The 20991-nt window shown below is 50.4% G+C and overlaps 11 protein-coding genes across 11 annotated transcripts; 4 read left to right on the top strand and 7 right to left on the bottom strand.

The window, feature by feature from the left end:
- Positions 1–181: 181 nt before the first annotated feature.
- On the top strand, positions 182–2070 carry cp1 (putative carboxypeptidase S1; the record flags this gene model as incomplete). The annotated part of the gene is made up of 2 exons (XM_057293729.1): positions 182–307; positions 385–2070. The coding sequence occupies 2 exons, from the start codon at positions 182–184 to the stop codon at positions 2068–2070; spliced, it is 1812 nt and encodes a 603-aa protein (XP_057148540.1).
- Positions 2071–2267: 197 nt separating this feature from the next.
- N7519_006952 (alpha/beta hydrolase) lies at positions 2268–3423 on the bottom strand (the record flags this gene model as incomplete). The annotated part of the gene is made up of 2 exons (XM_057293728.1): positions 2268–2952; positions 3014–3423. 2 exons carry the CDS (start codon positions 3421–3423, stop codon positions 2268–2270), a joined length of 1095 nt encoding a protein of 364 aa, XP_057148539.1.
- Positions 3424–4691: 1268 nt separating this feature from the next.
- On the bottom strand, positions 4692–5081 carry N7519_006951 (uncharacterized protein; the record flags this gene model as incomplete). Its single annotated transcript, XM_057293727.1, has 1 exon — positions 4692–5081. One exon carries the CDS (start codon positions 5079–5081, stop codon positions 4692–4694), a length of 390 nt encoding a protein of 129 aa, XP_057148538.1.
- Positions 5082–6565: 1484 nt separating this feature from the next.
- Positions 6566–6829, top strand: N7519_006950 (uncharacterized protein; the record flags this gene model as incomplete). Its single annotated transcript, XM_057293726.1, has 1 exon — positions 6566–6829. One exon carries the CDS (start codon positions 6566–6568, stop codon positions 6827–6829), a length of 264 nt encoding a protein of 87 aa, XP_057148537.1.
- Positions 6830–7608: 779 nt separating this feature from the next.
- On the bottom strand, positions 7609–9496 carry N7519_006949 (uncharacterized protein; the record flags this gene model as incomplete). Its single annotated transcript, XM_057293725.1, has 4 exons — positions 7609–8420; positions 8502–9067; positions 9131–9273; positions 9347–9496. The coding sequence occupies 4 exons, from the start codon at positions 9494–9496 to the stop codon at positions 7609–7611; spliced, it is 1671 nt and encodes a 556-aa protein (XP_057148536.1).
- A 314-nt stretch (positions 9497–9810) lies between these two features.
- On the bottom strand, positions 9811–11032 carry N7519_006948 (putative DnaJ domain protein Psi; the record flags this gene model as incomplete). Its single annotated transcript, XM_057293724.1, has 3 exons — positions 9811–10107; positions 10172–10827; positions 10885–11032. The coding sequence occupies 3 exons, from the start codon at positions 11030–11032 to the stop codon at positions 9811–9813; spliced, it is 1101 nt and encodes a 366-aa protein (XP_057148535.1).
- An 847-nt stretch (positions 11033–11879) lies between these two features.
- Positions 11880–13788, bottom strand: N7519_006947 (putative C6 transcription factor; the record flags this gene model as incomplete). Its single annotated transcript, XM_057293723.1, has 2 exons — positions 11880–13530; positions 13583–13788. The coding sequence occupies 2 exons, from the start codon at positions 13786–13788 to the stop codon at positions 11880–11882; spliced, it is 1857 nt and encodes a 618-aa protein (XP_057148534.1).
- Positions 13789–13950: 162 nt separating this feature from the next.
- N7519_006946 (nuclear transport factor 2 family protein) lies at positions 13951–14781 on the bottom strand (the record flags this gene model as incomplete). Its single annotated transcript, XM_057293722.1, has 2 exons — positions 13951–14192; positions 14247–14781. 2 exons carry the CDS (start codon positions 14779–14781, stop codon positions 13951–13953), a joined length of 777 nt encoding a protein of 258 aa, XP_057148533.1.
- A 913-nt stretch (positions 14782–15694) lies between these two features.
- cpa1 (carbamoyl-phosphate synthase (glutamine-hydrolyzing) CPA1) lies at positions 15695–17050 on the top strand (the record flags this gene model as incomplete). The annotated part of the gene is made up of 1 exon (XM_057293721.1): positions 15695–17050. The coding sequence occupies one exon, from the start codon at positions 15695–15697 to the stop codon at positions 17048–17050; it is 1356 nt and encodes a 451-aa protein (XP_057148532.1).
- Positions 17051–17242: 192 nt separating this feature from the next.
- Positions 17243–18877, bottom strand: N7519_006944 (uncharacterized protein; the record flags this gene model as incomplete). The annotated part of the gene is made up of 9 exons (XM_057293720.1): positions 17243–17450; positions 17511–17675; positions 17747–17804; positions 17861–18006; positions 18063–18172; positions 18238–18559; positions 18700–18706; positions 18770–18798; positions 18849–18877. 9 exons carry the CDS (start codon positions 18875–18877, stop codon positions 17243–17245), a joined length of 1074 nt encoding a protein of 357 aa, XP_057148531.1.
- Positions 18878–18974: 97 nt separating this feature from the next.
- On the top strand, positions 18975–20786 carry cwc2 (active spliceosome conformation promoter CWC2; the record flags this gene model as incomplete). Its single annotated transcript, XM_057293719.1, has 9 exons — positions 18975–19003; positions 19060–19479; positions 19562–19639; positions 19734–19759; positions 19822–19850; positions 19923–19990; positions 20041–20166; positions 20222–20258; positions 20322–20786. The coding sequence occupies 9 exons, from the start codon at positions 18975–18977 to the stop codon at positions 20784–20786; spliced, it is 1278 nt and encodes a 425-aa protein (XP_057148530.1).
- Between the last annotated feature and the right edge of the window lie 205 nt (positions 20787–20991).

The raw sequence follows: 20991 nt of genomic DNA, 5'->3' as shown, positions 1-20991 counted from the left end.
TGATTATAAATGTTGTTGTAGGCATAAGATAACTAGGGCATTAAATATCAGGTGGTCTTGTCTTGGCACTCCCCGAGGTACCCGCACCCCGCTTACACTTGGGATCTACAACCCGTGGACGTCCATGGTCTTGTAACTCTTCTCTTGGCTTTTCTTTTGTTGCCCCCAATTTGTTCAGGTCATGATTTATTTGTGGACCGCCGCTTTGGCAGTAACTGCTGCGGCGCAGTACTTTCCGCCCACACCAGATGGGTTGAAGGTAGTTGAATCGCAGCATCAAAAGGGAGTAAAGATTTCATACAAACAGGTGCGATTCTCTCCGAAGTTCCTATCTATAGGTAACACGATCAATTATTTGAACTCCGATACTGATAAATTGTACAGCCTGGGATCTGTGAAACAACTCCAGGGGTGAGATCATATTCGGGTTACGTCCATCTACCACCAGGGTCTCTGGACGATGTAAATGTTGATCAAGACTACCCGATCAACACTTTCTTCTGGTTTTTCGAGTCTCGTCATAACCCAAAGAATGCGCCACTGTCCATATGGATGAATGGAGGCCCAGGAAGTTCCTCAATGATTGGTCTCATGCAGGAAAATGGCCCTTGTATAGTCAACGAGGATTCTAATTCCACGGAGCTCAATCCTTGGTCCTGGAATAACTATGTCAATATGCTATACATTGACCAGCCGAATCAGGTCGGCTTCAGTTATGATGTCCCGACTAACGGTACCTTCGATCAAGTTCAAGGTGCCTGGAACTTGTCGGAGTGGGTCGGGGTCCCCAAGCAGAATAACACTTTCTACGTCGGCACGACAGCTAGCCAGGATAAGTCGACTGTGGCTAATAGTACTCAGAACTCCGCACGGTCACTGTGGCACTTTGCCCAGACCTGGTTCACCGAGTTTCCACATTACAAGCCCCATGATGAGCGGGTCAGCATCTGGACCGAGTCATACGGCGGTCGCTACGGCCCATCTTTTACTGCCTTCTTCCAGGAACAAAACGAAAAGATAAAGAATGGCAGTATCGATACCCCGGGAGAATCACACTACATTCACTTGGATACACTGGGCATCATCAACGGCTGCATCGATCTCCTAGTACAGGAACCAACATATCCAGTAATGGCATACAACAATACCTACGACATCCAGGCCATTAACAAGACCGTATATGATCTCGCCATGGACGCATGGAGTCGCCCTGGTGGATGCAAAGACTTGATCACGCACTGTCGCGCGCTGGCCGCAGAGGGAGATCCGCAAATGTACGGCAACAATGAAACCGTCAACAAAGCGTGCCGCAACGCCGACAAGGTCTGTAGCAACAACGTTGAAGGTGCATACATAGAGTATTCAGACCGCGGCTACTACGACATCACCCACAGGAACCCAGACCCTTTCCCACCGTCCTACTACTTAGGTTGGCTGAACCAGCACTGGGTGCAAGGCGCATTGGGCGTCCCGATCAACTTCACCGAATCAAGCAATGGTGCTTACAACGCTTTCAAATCTGTCGGAGACTATCCGCGTTCCGACGTGCACGGCTACCTTGAAGACCTGGCGTACGTGCTCGACTCCGGTATCAAGGTCGCTCTCGTCTACGGTGACGGCGACTACGCTTGCAACTGGATTGGGGGCGAAGACGCCAGTTTGCTGATTAACCATGCTGGTGCTTCTGGATTCCGGTCTGCTGGATACACGCCTCTACGCACGAACTCCTCGTATATTGGCGGCCAGGTCCGGCAGCATGGTAACTTTTCTTTCACTCGTGTCTACGACGCTGGTCATGAAGTCCCGGCCTACCAGCCACAGACTGCATATGAAATCTTCTACCGTGCGCTCTTCAATCGCGATCTGGCCACAGGCAAGATAAATACGGCTCATAATGCCTCTTATTCCACACAGGGGCCTCCATCTACTTGGCATATCAAGAACAAGGTCCCGGAGAGTCCGGGTCCGGTCTGCTATATTCTTGCTTTGGAATCGACATGCACTGAAGACCAGATTGCAAGTGTGGTCAATGGCACAGCTGTTATTCATGATTATATCGTTGTTGGTTGAATGTTGAAGTAGACTTGTGCAGTTTCTATGCACATCAAGGCCCAGAATAGGAGACATCAAGGGAATAAGGGGTTACATTACATTTAGATAACTACTAATGACGCAAATAGGACCAAGGCTTCCATTACTTCATTGCTACCTGGTACTTGTCTGATTGATATAGACCCCCTTCCATAAACATCTATAATTGTCGTTGATCACGCCGAGTCGCTCAATTTCTCCTGCAAGAAACCTAGGGTCACCGCATTTGCCTCATCTGCCACAGGCAGACCGGGAAACGCAGTAAAACCATGAGTGGCACCAGGGTAGATTTTAACGATAGCCTCGCCACCGGCAATGCTCCACTTGGAACTCATCAAGATCGTGTCATCAAGTAGCGGGTCATCCGTTCCGCAGAGGAAGAGAGCGGGGGGCAACGATGTTCCGGAGGCCGCAACAAGTGCCCGGAGGTCCTCATATAGTGGAGACACAGAAGGAATTTTGCGCTCGACGGTGCTCATTCCCGGCACATAGGCGCCGTTGAATCGCTCTAATATCGCCAAATTGATCATGACGGGCTTGGTGGAAGCCGCCACCGTGGGAAGCCCGAGGGTCAGATCGAATAAGCCGTAAGGAAGAACGATACCCGACAGTTTGTAAGATTGCCGTGACCGTATTAGCTGTAGGGCTGACAGGGTGGCGAGACAGGCCCCTGCTGATTCTCCACCGAGAAAGCGGAGGGGAGCGCCGTATTCCTCTACCGCGTGGTCCACCATGTACTCGGCGGCATCAATAGCATCGTGCACGGCAGCCGGGTAGGGGTGTTCCGGGGCCAGACGGTATCCGACTGAGATAGCTGTGAGCTGGCACTTGTTGGCATATTCTCGGAGGGTGCTATCGGAGCTGTCGAAGACGTTAGTATTTGCAGGTCGGAGGGAGGAGCCAGTGGAGGGGAGAATCTCACTGTTTGTGCGTTGCGAGCACGAAACCGCCCCCATGGAAGTGCAGGAAGATGCCTTTGCTGGGCTGGCCATTGTCGGGCTTGTAGATACGGATGGGGATCTCACGACCAGCGTCGCGCGAAGGAACAGTGCCGTCGAGAGCCTCTGGGAGATAGACGGGCTTGGGTAGCGGTGTTTGACCAAGCTCCCGCATCTCACGATATTTTTCGATGCCTACCTCCCACCATCGGGGGCCATTGGTGGTGATGTCTTCTAGGAGAGCTGCAGCTTTCTTCGTTGACTCCGTGACGTTCTCCGGGCGGAACTTCGAGACGTCAAGGATGAAATCGCTGGTGATCGGCATTGTGAAGGGGGTTTTAAGATTGATGATGAGTCTTCTGGATGAACAGTGTGAATACGAAGAGAAAATCATTCAGTACGAGGCCCTGGGGTCTATTGGTCGATTTATCTAATTTTCTCTCGGCCCCCACGCCCACCCCTCCTGGGCGCAGGCAGCAAAGGAGCTACGCAAGCGCTATTGCGAGCTTTAGGTTAGTGCCGAGGACCTCCCCAGGCAGCCGCAGCACTTACTCGGGCCTTTCCAAACTGACTCCACGGCCGCCGACCGCCGACCTGAGAGCTATTCTTCGACACCCCGGAAGAATGATGAAACCAATATTCGATAGCGATCTCATGGAATAGTAGCAGATAATTTTAAGGCAGATATATTGTCTGGTAGTATTATATAACATACCCCTTCCCATTGTCACCTCCACCAAAATTTCCAGCAAAAGAAACCACACCGTAATGAGGTCGGTTACCGAAGTAGTCGCCCAACTAGCTGCTCAATGGCCAGATCACCTCAAGGAGCATCATTACCTTGTCCCAACTAGCCGGGCGGTTGACTACGTTTTGCTTGGATGAAGCGCGACTTCGACCCCAGCAGAGAACGAGACTACGACGTATATAGGAATTAGCGACACCAGATATCTCATACTAATCCTTCCTGCAAGGAAGATGAGTACGAGGTCCTTCTGAAATTGCCCCGTAGATCTCTAATATCTTTGCTTGGATCGACCCAGTGCAAGAAGTTCCTTACATCCGAATTCGCCACGCAGATGCAGGCCTTAGCCATACACCCGTTTGGATTTCACTCCTGGATGGAATTTTGTAACATGAACATGCATCAAAAACGTACTATAATTTTCGCTGGCCTCGAGAGGATGTCACTGCGCTTATCCTACGATCTAGCGGGTCAATGGGTCTGCCCTCGTAAAAGGGGCGGCAGCTCAGCTAAGAAAGCTCCACCCTCCAGGGAAATTTTTGTACACATAGGTGCATAAAGAACACGTATTCATTCTTCTATAACTGAGCTCTTGTGTGACTGTGTCCTCGCATGTTCGGTATTCGATACGCTCTTCGCCCGCCAAGACACAGATCTCGAAACATACATATGTACCTGGTCGGCCGGTTGCGTGACGGTTCGGTCAATTTGAGACGGTCATGACACATAAGTAGGTGTCTCACACTTTAAACACGATGGAGGGACCGGGGGATTTCACAAGCTCTGACAGCCCTATAGGTATTGCATCGCATGCAGGTTCGGGTCATGTGGATCCGGCCCGAGCCGTTGTGGCACCCGATTTGACAGACGGCAACACTGAAAACTGGGCGTGCAGGTAGTTCGAAGGTTTTCGTCTCCTAGTGGTCTCGACGTGAGTTGGCTTGAGTCTCGGACATGGTCCTTTGTGTCTGAATACTTATCATGTTAGCAGGGTGTACATCGCCAAACAATGTGGCAGCACAATTATCCTTGCCGTCTCCAAGTATGATCTTGCTGTTTTTGATCCCAGCAGAATAGGGAGCATAGTCATAGAGGATGACGTTGAACAGTTCTTTTGTCGTAGCCTGTTCGACGGCCGCGATGGTTGAATTTGTCTTATGAGGCATTCGGAATCGTTCCAAGGTTCCAGTAGCCCGATTCAATTCGAACAAGAGCTCTCTTCGATGGTGCATGCGTGGCCTGAGGGTACTCGATCCAAAGTCCAGTGGATGCATTGAGCTATGAGCTATATCACATCTCCAGTCCATTGCTGAAAGTCACGCAGGCGCGAGATGGCAGGAAGCTCTGAGTGGACAATCTGTCAAATCATCCTGGGACGTCCTCGTCAATCGGTCCACGTCGGCGAGATGGCAGCAAGGGTATTCGAGAAGGCAAGGGCTGTTTAGCTGAGCTGGCGGAATATTCCAAGTACTGGCCTATCTTCTCATTAGATGAGAAATTCAATCTTTTAGTGCGAGTCAAGCATAGGACAACACTTACCTGAGTCATGAGGCAGAAATTGGAACTTGAAGCAGGAGGATATATTATACGTCACTATCTAGAATGTGTGCTAGGGCTAAAGCTCATGTTCGGAGATAGACTAAGCTGTGATATCCTGAGGCTCATAAGCAGGGGACCCCCAGGCACCCATGTCCTCGGTCAGGTGCCTTCCCTGTTTGTCAAAACTCGTCCCCCACCCCAGTTCCTTCCTGCCTTAAGCCACTGGAAAATTATAAATACCCCCCCTCCCCCCAGCTTTTCTTTCTTCTTCTTCTTTCTCTTCCTTCCTTCCTCTGGATCCACATTGCACATCGTGGTCCCCTTCAGCTCCAGAGTCATATCCGAGATATGTCTACTGTTGACCAGTGAAGGACAACCCTGAGGTACTGATGGCTCTTTGATGCGGCCTAGTTAAGGCTGTGAATGGCACGAAGCATGTGGGGTGGGTGCCTTAAAGGACAGCTCGGGGAAACCTAAGATCTCTTGAGCCCTACAGGACAACTCAGGGAACCCTGGGAATCCCTTGGGTACCCGATTTGGTATCAGGGCCTCCACCTCTGCGGAAACAGACTGTACTTTTCTGGGTTCTCCACTGAACATCAGGAGATCTGAAGTTTACTCAGGTACGTCCCTTTTGTTTCTATTGTCTATTTGTTTCTTTGTTTGTTACTTACCTAGGTACTTTACTTCTTTCTTTGTTCCCCTCCCCCTCCCCATCCCCCTACCCAGTTGCACGGGTCCTGTGTGCAACACCTGAACAAGACTTGCACCTTTACGTGGTGTTCAGGATAAGTAGCCTTTATGGTGAAACCAAGCAAGTTCTTAGGTAGAATTACAATATAACTTGGTATTCTACTTCAAGATGCGTTTGTAAATGCTTCTGTAGCCAGTAGTTTAACCTACACTGTGTAAACAACCTTAGCCTAGAATAAACAAATGCACTGAACGATGTCCCACATTCAGAAATTGCAAATCTGATCCCAGTTTTTATGTCGAGCTCCAATCCCTACAGTTGTTTTCTCAAACACCCGTTGCCACGACGAACTGAGGCACATCTCCACAAATACCTGGTTTCTCCTACATTACAGTGAGTGTGCACAAGTACATGTATCGTCCACTTCCCTCCCCTATTCAACCAGACTCAGACTCCTGAAGTGTGACACCTCGACAACCATATCCATACGAGAGCCTACTAACGTTGGATATTATAGACAACAAATCTCCCTGCAGCTAGCAAGTCACAACACTCAAAATGGCATTTCGACGCCAGTTTGGCTGGCTCGCGAGACCATCGCCATTTGCTACTCCTCGACAGCCCCGGCTGACCTTGAGCAAGACCGGACGATTGGTGACATACGATATTACTTCCGAGATGCAGTGCCCCTTGTTCGACCGGTTGCGGTGGTGTTCTGAGTTGGACTTTATGTGGGGATCTCAATCTACATGGGGGCTTCATGATCAGCGCTGGATCGACCACGGAGACCTGTACCCCCGAGAAGACGAGCCAGCACGTTAGCTGCGTGAATCTGTTCAAGTCAGTACTACTCATTGTTTGGCAAATTACCGACACTCGCTAATTTGGGTTCGTACCACAGTCAAGCCCTGTTCAGACTGTGGCACCCAGTCCTCCCCATCCCGAACCCCCGAGAAACAAATGGACAAACCCAACCTCGACCATTACACCCGATAGTATCAACACCCAGCATGTGCTTTGTGGTATCCACGGGCACTGTCTCCTTGCAAATATGGCGACCAAACATGCCATTGGGCAAGGAAAATGAGACCATGAGACCATGATTGTGAAACTTCTTCTACCATCCGGAGGCCAGCCATGACTTATACGAAGCGTCGTTTGTGCAAATGAGTACTCACATTCCAGGACCTGCATTTACTCACCGTGGGACCCTTCTCGACGACAGTATACCATTCCGGGAGTATGGCAGATCTAGCCCACAGCTTGGGAGCTAGCGTGATAGTCTTTTTTGCATTCGGTCCTCTGGTAAAAGTCACAGATATCAATGGCAATTACCTCTCATTTTCAGAATCACAATCAGATATTGCTATCGTTCTGTCGCCTGACATTCTACTTGTGTATTCTGCGAACTACATTCCAGAATTTCTCATTAATCAAGTTGAAACATCATCAGTGTGGCCCTAGATATGCTACTAAGGATTACATACTTTAGAGGTCACTCATCAAGAAACTGGTAGGATAGTATTCTGGATTACGAGTTAAAAAAGACAGTGAGAAACGTCAACGCTAGTAAATGAAGCATCCAATATCATATAAACCAATTATTCTTTCTTATCATGCACACCCTTGGTTCGTTTATTTCCAACATCAGACGACCAAGCAACACAAGCAAGCCGCCAAAGCACCCACATGAACCCAAGGGAGATAAACACACAAGTGCCAAACTCAATATGTTTGCCTTGGAAGTAGCCATCCCCGCCCTCCAGTCGTAGAACCGGCACATCGACCTCCTCAACAAGACGATCGCCTGCAGGTTGAAGCTGGTAGAATAAAGTTCGCGGACCGAATAAACTGTCCCAACCGAGATTTGTGCGGTCGAAGGGGTTTACACCCATATTCGTGTCGTCCTCGGCAGTACAGGCCCAGAAGACGACCGGCCAGGGGATGTGGGCAGTACGGTGGCCTGTTTCGGAGGGCGGCTGGTACCGCAGGTGTAGAGGAATACTGGCAGTCCAATTTGAGTGATCTGGTGTGGTGGTCGCGTCTTCAGTTTCTCTGAGAGTTGCTAGTTCGAGAAGCCAGTTTGAGCCCCAGCGCTGAACAACCCAGTCTGGGGCTTCAAGATCCATTTCGCCTGCTAAGGCACGCAGGGCTACAAGATTGTGTGACTCGAGAAAGAGTGGATCTGTTGTTGCGAGCTGGTATTGATCTCCGAAAATGGTCGAAGGGAGGGTGAGGTATGTGTGTAGAGCGCAGGTTGTGTCGCTGGGAGCTGGGGGTCGTTTGAGGGATGATCGGGGCATGGATATGGACATTGTTGGATGGAGACCAGTTGGGGAAGCGAATGAGACGGCGTAGGTCGATGGTTCAGTGAGAGGTTGGTGGCGGGAGGGGAATGAGAACATGGTTGGTTCTGTACAAGAGTTAGTCGACCATTCCGGATAATTAGAGCTAGAAGAGGGCAAGCAATATAAGAAATGCAGAGGCCACGTACTTAGCTTCTCGTCAAGCCCGACAACCGCTAACAGCCCGCCCATCTTGATCTCCTCTGGCTCAAGCCCTGCGTCGGCGCCCAGGAGGCCGAACTCGATTTGATCAGCAGCGGATGCTGGCTTCCGAAACTGATCCGTCCAACCACCCGTCGGTGGACTAGTCCAGAGCCCGGACACAGTTAAGGCGCGCGAAACGCTGTCATAGTCGATATCGACCGAATCTGCTGAGAGGAGAGCATCGGCCCGGGTGTGGCACTCGGGGCCATCTGCACGATTATGGTCACAGACATTGGTCTGAACATATCTGACCAGAGACTGGATGGAAGGAAGATATGTGTAATATTGTAGGGAGGCCGAGGAAGCGAATTGTGTCGAGCGAAGTGGGGGTGTAATGAACGAATCCTGTATAGCAGTTTCCGGGTCAGATCGAACGCATCCAGAACATAGCCAGGTAGTACCCTCGAATGGAAAGGAATAATCATAGAATACCTCCTGCTTCGAACAATCCTTGTATTGAGCGTCTTTGTTAGGCGCGACTACCGTGCGGAGCAGCGTGCACAGCGCCTCCCTATCGATAACCAAATCAGTCAATCCCATTTTTCCCAAACCCAGAATATGGGTATGAGCTCACGAAGATGATTCCGACTCGACCGGAGTATAATGCACATGCAGACCAGGCGAAACCCGGCTGCTGAATGGCGCGACAGCATCAAAAGACCTTTCGGAGGCCCAGCGGAGATGGAGCTCATGAGATTGCTCGAGCACAGCACGGAACTAAACACAACAAATAAACCGGTTAGTGTTTCCCGATTCTCAATAGGTTCTGCAATCGACAATCCTTTCTCACCTCCTCTGGAAGCTCATCCAGTCCGACCGTAATGCGATCCTCCCGCGCGGCGTCCAGGCCGCGGACGGAGAGGGATGACGTGGTTAGTACGACTTGCTGCGGGTCGAAGCCGGCATCGACGCGCTGGATGAAGGTGATTCGTTGTTTCATGATTCTATGTAAACAGACCAAGGTAAACAGAAGTGATGAATTCCAAGCTTGATTTCTCCAAGGTGTCACTGCTTTCTCCGCATTCGCTTAATCGGGTTAGACTGCAACAGGTGTCCACGAGTATATTACGTTATTTGGTCGCGCTTCACCTGTCCAGGGCAAATTGTATTCATATGCATAAAGAATAAAGACTAGCCTATCGAATGAAAGACCTTATTAAAAACCTCATACAAAAGTGTGTTCGTGTCATTGTCATTAAATATTCCGCCCCATTTCACTCCAAACGCCAGGTATATGCAATTAATTCAAATCCTCTAAGGCAGCACATCCCGGAGAATGTCTTTTTGGGAGCTAGTCAAGCTAGTGGGGAAACTGACGTTTGCGTGGATGATCAGGTCGCCGCGGTCGCTGGGTTTCTTGGAGCTCACCATTCCTAGACCGGGATAGCGCTCTTCATGACCGGGCTGGGTTGGGCCTGGTTTAGACACGCGGATTGACTTCCCGTCGATGGTGCGGACAATGCGCTCCCAGCCCGTCAATGCTTCCTTCAGGCTGAGATCAACTGTTGTGATAAGATTGTCACCAGAGCGCTTGAAACTGGGATGATCGATCTGTAATGGATTGTTAGTAATGATTCGTCAAGTGCATTTGTTGCAGCCAGGAGCATTCTCATACCTCTTTCACAATCAGGTGAACATCCTGTCGTCCACCTTCTTCCTGGTCCCCAATATTTCTGTACTTGATCTTCGAGCCAGCACGCAGCCCAGGCTTGATGTTGGCTTCCAAAGTCACCTCCTTCGTAGTGAGCTTGCCCATACTGTCAAAAGCCTTGCTTTTCGTCTTGACCTTTTTGGAGGTACCGCTGTAGATTTCCTCCAAAGTTAGTGGCAGGTCTTTCTCGATGATTGTTGGTTCGGGGGTAGGTGCGCGTTTCGGTTTCGAGTATCCCGGACGGCTGCTACGGAAACCGCCGCCGCCACCCAGTCCTCCTGCGAGCATCGAGATAAAATCTTCGTCGTCCATGCCGCCCATCCCGCCCATCCCGCCGCTGTCCTTGGCAAAGGTGCGGAAAGTATCGTTGGCATCGCTGAAACTGAACCCACCACCACCGCCAGGACCGGTTGAGAAGTGGAACGTCCGCGTTCCTCCACCGGGCATGCCACCAAAGTTGAATCCTCCGGGCATGCCGCCGTCAAAGCCAGCTGCGCCGCCTCCGCCTCCGCCTGGCGGGGGCGGTGCAGGGCCGCCACGCATCAGGTATTCGAGGCCGAACTGGTCGTAGACCTTGCGCTTTTCGGGATCGGATAGGACCTCGTAGGCTTGCGATACATCTGTTAAAAAAACTGTTAGTCATGTGTGGCAAACCGAGAGCATGCGGGGTACCGTACCTTTGAATCTCTCAGCAGCTTTAGGGTTGTCTTTGTTCTTGTCCGGGTGGTGCTTCAATGCTGCCTTGCGGTATGCTTTCTTAATCTCATCTTGCGTGGCATCAGGCTTGACGCTCAAGGCGTCATAGAGCTTGGTCTCGGCAACCATAGTGTGGGGTAAATTTGGGTTTTATGGGAAAATGGAAAAAGGAATTCAGAAACTGTGAGCCTCAGATCGGAGGTGTACGCTTATGAACCGACGGTGATTTATGAAGGGAAAATAATCCCGCTTGGGAAACGAGAGAGGGTGTACTTCACGAATGATGTAGAAGGTTCGAAAGGGAAGGCGGATCGAGCGCAATGGAGGGGATTGAGAACTAAAAGGAATATGGAAAAGCACAGATTCAAGAACATGAGATTTGGAGAAGGAATAAGGCACGAAAGGCCAGCAAAGGACTTGAATGTACTTGAATGTCAGTCATCGAGGTGTCTCAAGGTGGGGTGACGTCAGGGATCAAGTCTTGACGTGTGACATGTTGGTCAATCGAAGTTTCGAGAAGCTTCGACATAGCAACTCGACCGATTCGACTAAAACATAACAGGGGACAGCAGGTGCTATTTGGAGGCTTATTTTGATAATTATGCTCTTCAGTATTTGCACTGGGTGTTGAAGTCGGAGACTACTTGAATGTGATCTACAATTCCGTGCCTCCTGTGGAGTATGGCATTCGGAGATACCTATGGCTATGTTCTGTCACTTTCTCAATTCTCAATTACCATGTATCCCTCCACAAGTTTACAGTAGACCCTGGGATGAAAAATTTAAGGTGAATATGAAGACGAAAGAAAGAAAGGAAAATGAGGGGGGGGGGGGGGTAATAGTGCGTGGCCTGTTGAAAACAGGAAGGAAGCGGGTTTGTGTACTCTCCAGTCAAGGCAAGGGCAACAACGATCGAAATTTCGAAATTGTAGTAGAGTAGTGGAATCTGCATCGGTCTAGGAAACCCCCATAAACCTCAAATCCCCATCTCAGGTAAAGGCCATGGGACATCCGTCATTAGAAATTGGTCCAGATCAAAATTCTGCAGACTAGGCATATCAATCATCAAATCACCGAGCCATGAGAACTCCGCATCTGATACCAGAGACTCTGACGCAGCCTGCTCCTGCCTTTGGCTCTGCTCGGCTAACGCTGTCGCTGCAATGTGCCTATCTCTCTGGTCCGGTGGAGCCGCAGCAGCGGCATTGACCCGCAGAACCTCACCAAGAGCACGGGTATCATCCTCCTTTCGCCGCTGATGTAACGCAATAAGTAGGTATGCCGTGGAATATGCCTCACGCATAGAAGGTGTATCATAGGCAGAGAGAACTTCACGCAGAGTCCGCATCGCATCAGCGAGCAGCGCCAACGCAGCCCGGTTGTCAATTGCTAGAAGTGAGCAGACGACCTGAAAGGGGACGTTGGCAACTTGGTGCCAGGGGCAGGTGGAGGCGACCATTCCACGAGCGGCACAGAGCCCGCGGGCTGCCAGTGCAAGGACGCGGTCAAGGAGGCTAGAGGATAATGGGCCGTGTGGATCTAGAGCGCGGAGACGGCGGTAAATGCACAGCATTAGGTTGCATTGAACTAATATTAGCGACGGCTCGGAATAGAGGAGATCCAGGACGGAGCTGAGGGCTGTTTCGAGTTCTGGGAGATCTTGTAGTGAGGGTCCTGTTGGATCGAGGTTTTCGGAGAGCGGGAGGAGATGGAAGAGGTCTGCGCGTGGTGCTCGGGGCGGTGCTTGCTGCGGTGGATTGCGGGATTGGGGTCTGTTTGTAGGGTAGAGGGCTGTGGCGCCGTGAAGCACAACGCGGGAGCGGCCGAGGTCAAAGGAAATCCATGTGTTGAGGTGACGAGCCATGCCAAAGAGCTTTCGCCGGGTTTCAGGATCGCTGGTCCCCTGGTGTCCTATATCGTCGTCTTGGCAACTGCGCGTCTCAGGCGATGATACTTGAAGCAGGCCTGCTGCTTCTGGATCTGATGTTTCAAGATGTAACCCTGCAGCTTCGATGAGATGCATCAATGTACAGCTGGCCATCCATGCAGCATGTGGCGAGGCTGTCATGCGTAGATACGCAGCTCGCAACACCCAGCCTGTCACTATGTCGACCGACGGTGTTTCCGCCGCGAGGATACTCTTATCCAGTAGAGTGCGGGCGGTCTCAATGAGTCGGACTTCCGTTGCTATGATCTCGCGACGCGAAAATAGATACCCGAAGGCAGCCACGCCGCATAGTACAGCATCATAGGGCTGTTCCGCAGAATCAATGGGAGATGAAGAAGATCCCCAGCGTTTTGCAATTCGAGTAAAGATCATCTTACGGTCCAGAAATGCATAGCATGGATCGACTTTCTCGAAATAAATAGCTGTTAGCCGCCGCATCTCTTCCTGTGAGATGACTTTGGTGATAGTCGTCGGAATCGGCGTGATAGGCATCGAGGGAAGCTCCGACGATAGCGGTGGCGATACCCGTCTCTCACCGACATTCCAGGCGAACAATTGCAATCTTGGCGCATGCGCTGGGTCAATATTGAGCCCAAGCTTGCGAACAAACGCGGCACCAGAATTGGCCTGTAGGGAAATGGGTAACGCCCCCTGGACTGCTTGCGCGGCGAGGAGAGGCCTGTATTGTAGCGCTGGGTGCAGCGCTCATAGTATTTGGAACTGCATCGGACCAGCCATCTGTTGGTCGTTCACTGAGTGACAGGCTCGCTCGGTACAGACTATGGGATCTGGCGCGTTTCTTGCGCGCACTGTATTGGCATTCCGCACCAGTTTGGGCGCAGGTGCTACAAGGCTGCCCGCCTGAACATTTGCGCTTTCGCGACTGACACGAAGTGCAGGCTAAACGCGAGCGCTTGCGAGGCGTTGGCTCGGACATATTTGGAAAACTACGGGGAACAGTGCGGGGAGTTGGATTGGTTAAATCGGCGCCAAGCAAATTAGACATCTTCCCCTTTCCAATTTGAACTACACGAAACTACATCGATGTACGAGGTATACATAGTTATTTTTCCCCTCTCTTAGCCATCCACATTCCAGCTTAGTCCTCGTATTTGCTCCCGTCCGGATATCCCATCATTCCCTCAATTTCCTTCAAATCTGGCATTCCCGCTGGCCCCGGCATATACTGGAGATTGTCGCGGAGGGTCGTGCCATTCCACCATATTTCGTTCTTGTGCAGCGCATCCATGATCTTCGGTGCATCTATGTACGTGCGGATCTCGACCATCTGGCCATCATGCCAACGTGTGAACCAGACATTGATGATGTCGAACTTGTCGCCTGTAGTGGGTCAGCAAGTCAGCAATGCTGAAGATAGGAAGGTCTCTTGCTCACCGGAATTCATCACGCCTTTGAACTGAATCTCCTCCACCGACCATTCAGCATTACATCCGCCATAGATTCCCTGGGGGTGGATTTCAAACAGATCTGCATGGTCAATAAACAATATGCTGACTCGACGCAGGGCATTGACGTAAAAGTGCATTAGGTCGTGATAGCGGCCAGCGATCGGGTGATGCCCAACAACGGTGAAGCTGACATTTTTGTGGATCAACGTGAATAACTTGCTCATGTCTTTCTCAAGGTGTTTGAACGAGTCCCAAATGTGCGGTTGAGATGCATATTTGCAATCTGTGGATGGGTTCTCGAACTTGAACCCTTCTCGGTCATGGGGCATTGGGTCGTCCACAAGTCCAGTGCCATTGCATTTGCCATCTGGGTCAACAAGTCCCGTGCCATCATCACATCCTGACTTCAGAAGTGCGCTTTGGGTTCTATCTCCAAAGGTTGAGAAAATGGAGCGTCCAGAAGTCGCCGAGGGCAGGAGGAATGCCAATAGGGCATAGGATAGATACTGAGACAAAATCATTGTTGAGTTCTTGTTCTGAGAATGCTAGAGGCTACCTGTATTGACCCTTTTGCCCTATATTCAAACTGGTTCTTATAGCTGGTGCTACCTTCATTTCAAAAATGTGCCGTGATGTTGCCCCTGGTCGCCACCGTTGCTTCCCTTGAGCACTACGTTGTTACCCTGAGTCCAAAGGAACCCCGTGTGTGACACAACAAAACCTACCGAAATTTTATAATTGAACGGCGAGTTTCCTGCACACACATAGAAGCCCGATAATTGAGCACCTCCTAGTGGCCAATGGCGTGGGCAAGTTACAGGGCTACTGCAATGTGCCATATTGGGTGAGGCAATAGTGTGGTGTACGGTGTACAGCCGACCGAATCCAGACCAAGCCGCCTCAATGATAAATTAATATTACCTACCTAGGTATATCTCAATTTGAAGTTATGTAAATGTGATGATCCCATTGAAAAGGTTAACCATATATAAGTAGTTGAATAATTCTTTGTGATAGCCCTATCTAGGTATATCATTGTCCATGCCGAAGCCGGCGATTGGATGAGTCAGATCCCCTAAGGCGATAACAGAATTTTGACGCGCTCCGATTGGCCGACACCGGCAAAGTCGGTGAGAACACGTGCCCACGGAGTCGGGGGATGAAAAACCTCTTGTTTCCCTTCTTTTCCGCTTTCTTCCCCATTATTTCTCTACAGAATCCCAACACAAAATATCTCCATGCGCTAAATTGCCAACCCCCCCCCTTTCTCTCTACCATACTCTTGACTGCCACCTGCTCAGTCGCGCTTATGTGTTTGGCACCCTCGATCTTCACCTCCCAGGACTATATCTCGGACCACCTTTGGAAAGCCAACATCAACTGAATAGCACAAAGCTTTCTACTGATTTACAATTGTTACTTATAAAATAAAAAATGATCTTCAACCTCTTCAAGGCAATGCCTCCCCGGGCTTCTGCCTTCGCCTCCATGAAGCGACCTGTTCAGGCTCGCTTCATGGCTACTGTGCGTCAGCGTGCCGCTATGGAGCCTGCCACTTTCACTATTCGTGATGGTCCAATGTTCTCTGGCAAGTCGTTCGGTGCCCGCTCCAACATTTCCGGCGAGGCTGTCTTCACTACCTCCCTGGTTGGGTACCCCAAGTCCCTGACCGATCCTTCATACCGTGGTCAGATCCTGGTATTCACCCAGCCTCTGATCGGCAACTACGGTGTTCCTTCTGCTGAGAAGGACACCAATGGACTTCTGAAGTACTTCGAGTCCCCCAATCTCCAGGCAGCTGGTGTTGTTGTTGCCGATGTCGCCGAGCAATACAGTCACTGGACTGCTGTTCAGAGCCTGGGCGAGTGGTGTGCCCGTGAAGGTGTCCCTGCCATCTCTGGTGTCGATACTCGTGCTATTGTCACCTACCTGCGTGAGCAAGGCTCTTCTCTGGCCCGTATTACCGTCGGCGAGGAGTATGATGCCAACGAGGATGAGGCTTTCACTGACCCTGAGCAAATCCACTTGGTGCGCCAGGTCAGCACCAAGCAGCCTTTCCATGTTGCTGCTGCTGATCCTCACTCCCACGTTGCTGTCATCGACTGTGGTGTGAAGGAGAACATTCTCCGCAGCTTGGTGGGCCGTGGCTCCAGCGTCACTGTCCTCCCCTTCGACTACCCCATCCACAAGGTCGCCCACCACTTCGATGGTGTCTTCATCTCCAACGGCCCTGGTGACCCAACCCACTGCCAGGACACCGTCTACCACCTCAAGCGTTTGATGGAGACCTCCCAGGTCCCCATTTTCGGTATCTGCCTGGGCCACCAGCTCCTGGCTCTGGCTACCGGTGCCAGCACCATCAAGCTGAAGTACGGAAACCGGGCTCACAACATTCCCGCTCTTGACCTTAGCACTGGTCGCTGCCACATCACCAGCCAGAACCACGGTTATGCCGTTGATGCTTCGACTCTGCCCTCGGACTGGAAGCCGTACTTTGTCAACCTGAACGACCAGAGCAACGAAGGCATGATTCACAAGTCTCGTCCCATCTTCAGTACCCAATTCCACCCCGAGGCCAAGGGCGGTCCTCTCGACTCATCCTACCTCTTCGATATCTACCTGGACTCTGTGCTGAAGTACAAGAACAACCAGGCTGGCCTCTACCCCCAGCGTGACAGCCGTCCCAGTCCTCTGCTGGTTGACCTGCTCGCCAAGGAACGTGTGGGTGTTCAACCTACCATTGGCCAGCAGAACGTGGTGGCCGCTGCTGCCATTGCTGGAGCTGCCTAAGTATGTCAACGTATCTTGCAGTAGGAGTTCTGGTTTTCGAAGGTTGGATTGGTTAGGTGGATATTCTTTTCTGTATTTTGTTCATAGGTTCATACATGGTATATGAAATCAACAGCATTAAAATCATACTTTCGTGTTCAAGCTCTTTGTAGCCGTGTCAATATTTTCATCATCGCTCTCGTCCCCTAAGTTCTACTTGGCCACTATGGATACCACATCCTCGTCGGCAACCATATGTGCCAATCCTACCCGCTGCGGAACATGTCTCGCGCTCGCCCCCCACACCATCGCATACTTGAATGTGTCCTTGATTGTACGATGAATCTGGTCACAAACATCCTCAATGGTGGAGTCCTGGCGTACGATGAGCGCCTCATCGAAGTTGGGATCCTCTCCCTTTCTATAAATACGATAATTGTCAGGCATGTCAGTGAAACTGAAAGTCATGGATATATCATACCGTTTTGTGTAAAGCCGCATTAGTCTCAATTCCTTCCAGATGCGTTCGACAACGTCTTGCACGCCGAGATCAAGTTCACAACTCATGACGGCTGTGTAAGGCTCGCGGGCAAGGGCGTCAAGGAATTCGAGGCCGATGCTGTCGACCTTGTTGTAGACGTAAAGGCTGACGGAAGAGAAATATTAGCATCCATGGATGTATTAGTTAGTACCAGATATCGTTAATGTCAATCTTACCAGCGGATGTACTTCCGGTGATCCTTCATGATCACATCGATAAAGTCGTCGATCGTAGCTAGAACGTCGCAAATCAGTAATTTGGGCTGGTTGTTGTGTCAAAGCACCACATACCATTCTCATCTCGCACGAGCACCTCGCAGTTAAGAATTTTGTAATCCCGGAGCACGTTGTAAACCATCTTTTCGTCCAAGTTCTTTGGGGGGGTCGCAAAAGAGATCTTCATGCCACCGGCCTTCTTGATTTTCAAGTAGATATTACTGGGATTGTATTAGTATTTGGGCCCGCGCAAAGCCTTCGATAAGGTATGACATACGGCGGCTCCTTGTTCAATCGAATGCCCACAGCATCCAGCTCAGCCTCGAGCAAGGCTCGCTGTTCGGCACGCTTTGTGGCGTCCAAGACCATCAAGATCAAATCACTTGTCTAAAAGCAGAAATTTTGTCAGTGTTTCTGCACACTTTCCCATCAAAAAAGGCTAGCCCGCTCACCTTTGCGGCCGAAATGACCTGCCGACCACGGCCTTTGCCCTCGGAGGCACCTTCGATAATACCCGGCAAATCCAAGATTTGAATCTCAGCACCACCATACTCCAGTACTCCGGGAATAGCTGTCAGCGTGGTGAAAGAGTAGGCTGCAGCCTCACTCTTGGTCTTGGTGATTTTAGACAGGAATGTAGACTTTCCGACAGAGGGGAAGCCAACAAGAGCCACTCGTGCATCGCCACTCTTGCTGACATCAAATCCCGCGCCGCCGCCAGAACCAGCACCTCCTACTGGCTCCAGAAGCTGGGCTCTTAGACGGGCAAGCTTTCTGGAAACGTCGTCAGTTTATATTTGAAATCGAAGTCAGAGAGGATTAAGACTATACCCTTTCAATAGACCCAAATGGTATTCTGATTTCAAGATTTGAAAATTAGATCAAATCCCCCTTCGATCAGAAGGGCAGCTTACCTGTCGCCTTATTCTCTGTGGGTCATTAGCGGGGTGATATATGTTTAGGTCTGAAGATAAGAACACTTACTCTGCGTTCGACGCATCTCATCCTCGATCCTGTAAAAGATCAGCAAAGTGGCAGATTCAACGATTAACAAGAAACATACTCCTTGATCTTTTCCGTTATGTTCACCATCGTGTCGGTTTCTGAGGCTTGTCGCCTGCGAAATCACTAAATCTTTTTCTCTGGTGCTTTCGTTGTGCCTCCAAGAGGGAAATACCAAATCCCGTCGATGTGCCCGCCGCATTTGCCAAGCCTTATGTAAGCACATCAGTTGGAACTGTCCAGGACGTCAACCTTTTTTTTGAGAGCTCAAGCTTGACCTTTCAACTCAACCTCTCCAACACAAACACCACCATGGCAGATATCTCGGTTGCCGAGCCACCAGCTCCTATTTCCAACACCACTCCTGAAACCCTTGACCGCAATGCCGAAGAAATGACTGTGGCAACAACCGGCGCCGCTGATAACACTTTGCAAGGAGATCAGCAGCTCCAGCCGGTCAAAAAGACCAAGATTATTCGCAGGAAGAAACGCCCTGCCAGGATACAAGTCGACGCGTCAACCATCAAAGCGGAGCCTGCACAGCAACCCGGACTCGATTATAATATTTGGTACAACAAAAGCGGCGACAACGACGACAAATATGGCCTCAGCCAGCCTGCGCCTGGTCGCTGCAATATCGCGCGTGACTCGGGATACACTCGCGCTGATCGCATTCCAGGCTCATTTTTCTGGTAAGGAAATATATCTATGGCTTTCATGGCCATGTTGCGCATTGCAGTAGACATTTGCTAATCCTTTTTCCATCTTATCTAGCATACATTTTGCGCGGGGTGTCTGCGTGAAAGGTCAGGACTGTGAATACCTTCATCGTCTACCGACGATTCATGATATGTTAGTGTATTCCTATGCCGTACACGACTCGAGGATTCTTCCACTGTTAGAGTCATCGCATACAAAACAACCCAGCTAATCAGGTCATTTATAGGTTCAATCCGAACATGGACTGCTTTGGTTAGTATCTTTTCCAACCTTCGCTCATAAATTGAAAACGGGCGACTGACTCCAGACTATAGGGAGAGACAAGCACAGTGATTACAAAGAAGTGCGTATCATGCCTTTGTGATTGGAGATGTTGCTGTCGGTATGAACATATCGCTAATGCTACTTGAAATAGGATATGTCCGGAGTAGGATCGTTCACGCGCCAAAATAGGACAATCTACGTTGGCCGAATCACGGTTACGTGAGTCCCTTGAAATCTTATGCTTCGTCCTCTTGCTAATCAATATCTAGTGATGACATCGAGGAAGTGTGCTCAAGGCATTTTGCGGAATGGGGTCAAATCGAAAGAACAAGAGTACTTACCGGACGGGGCGTGGCTTTTGTGACCTACTCGTCAGAAAGTAACGCGCAGTTTGCGTGAGATTCCCCACCTCAGGATCTATGTTTGTACCGAACTAATACATGACTAAAGACTAGTTGCGATGGCAAACCAGAGCTTGGACCATGAGGTGAGTTCAACATTCCAACCTCCGAAATGCGATATATGATACAAAGGTACTAACAGCAAGTAGGAAATTCTTAACGTACGATGGGCAACAGTCGACCCGAACCCAATGGCGCAGAAGCGCGAGGCACGCCGGTTAGAAGAACAAGCTGCCGAGGCCGTGCGCCGCGCTCTTCCCGCAGCTTTTGTAGCAGAGATCGAAGGCCGAGATCCCGAGGCTAAGAAGCGGAAGAAGATCGAGGGTACTTTCGGACTACAGGGTTATGACGTTCCAGATGATGTGTGGCATGCCAGGACCCGTCAATTGGAGGATGCGAGTCAGGCCGCTCAGCTCGAGGCACTTGAACAACCGATGATGATCGAGTCTGCTTCGGTTCCGGCACAGGAGCAGCAGCCACAGAGTAATGGCATCTTCTCCAGCTCTGCTGTTGCAGCTCTACAGGGTCTTAACGGTGGAAGGGTGACGACCCAGACACCCAAAGCCACTGGTGGACCTTTAGTCGCGTACGGCAGCGACGATGAGAGTGACTGATTTACGTGCAAGTCTGTGTTCACCTTCATCCATCATGATTCCGAATTTTTTTCATGTACAACAGCAACGATACCTCTGTCAAAATGTTCATTTCTCTCCATACAAGATATCCGTAAATATTATTTCTGGGCGTCACTCATCACTATATATGAATGGTACCATCCCGAGCACTCGCTAAATGACAGCAGTTAGAGTGTCAAACAAA

Source organism: Penicillium mononematosum, assembly GCF_028829835.1.
Source record: "Penicillium mononematosum strain IBT 11891 chromosome Unknown utg000003l:1.0-8172316.0:1.0-8177699.0, whole genome shotgun sequence".
In the NCBI taxonomy this organism is placed as follows: domain Eukaryota; kingdom Fungi; phylum Ascomycota; class Eurotiomycetes; order Eurotiales; family Aspergillaceae; genus Penicillium; species Penicillium mononematosum.
This window is presented reverse-complemented; position numbering and strand designations above follow the sequence as displayed.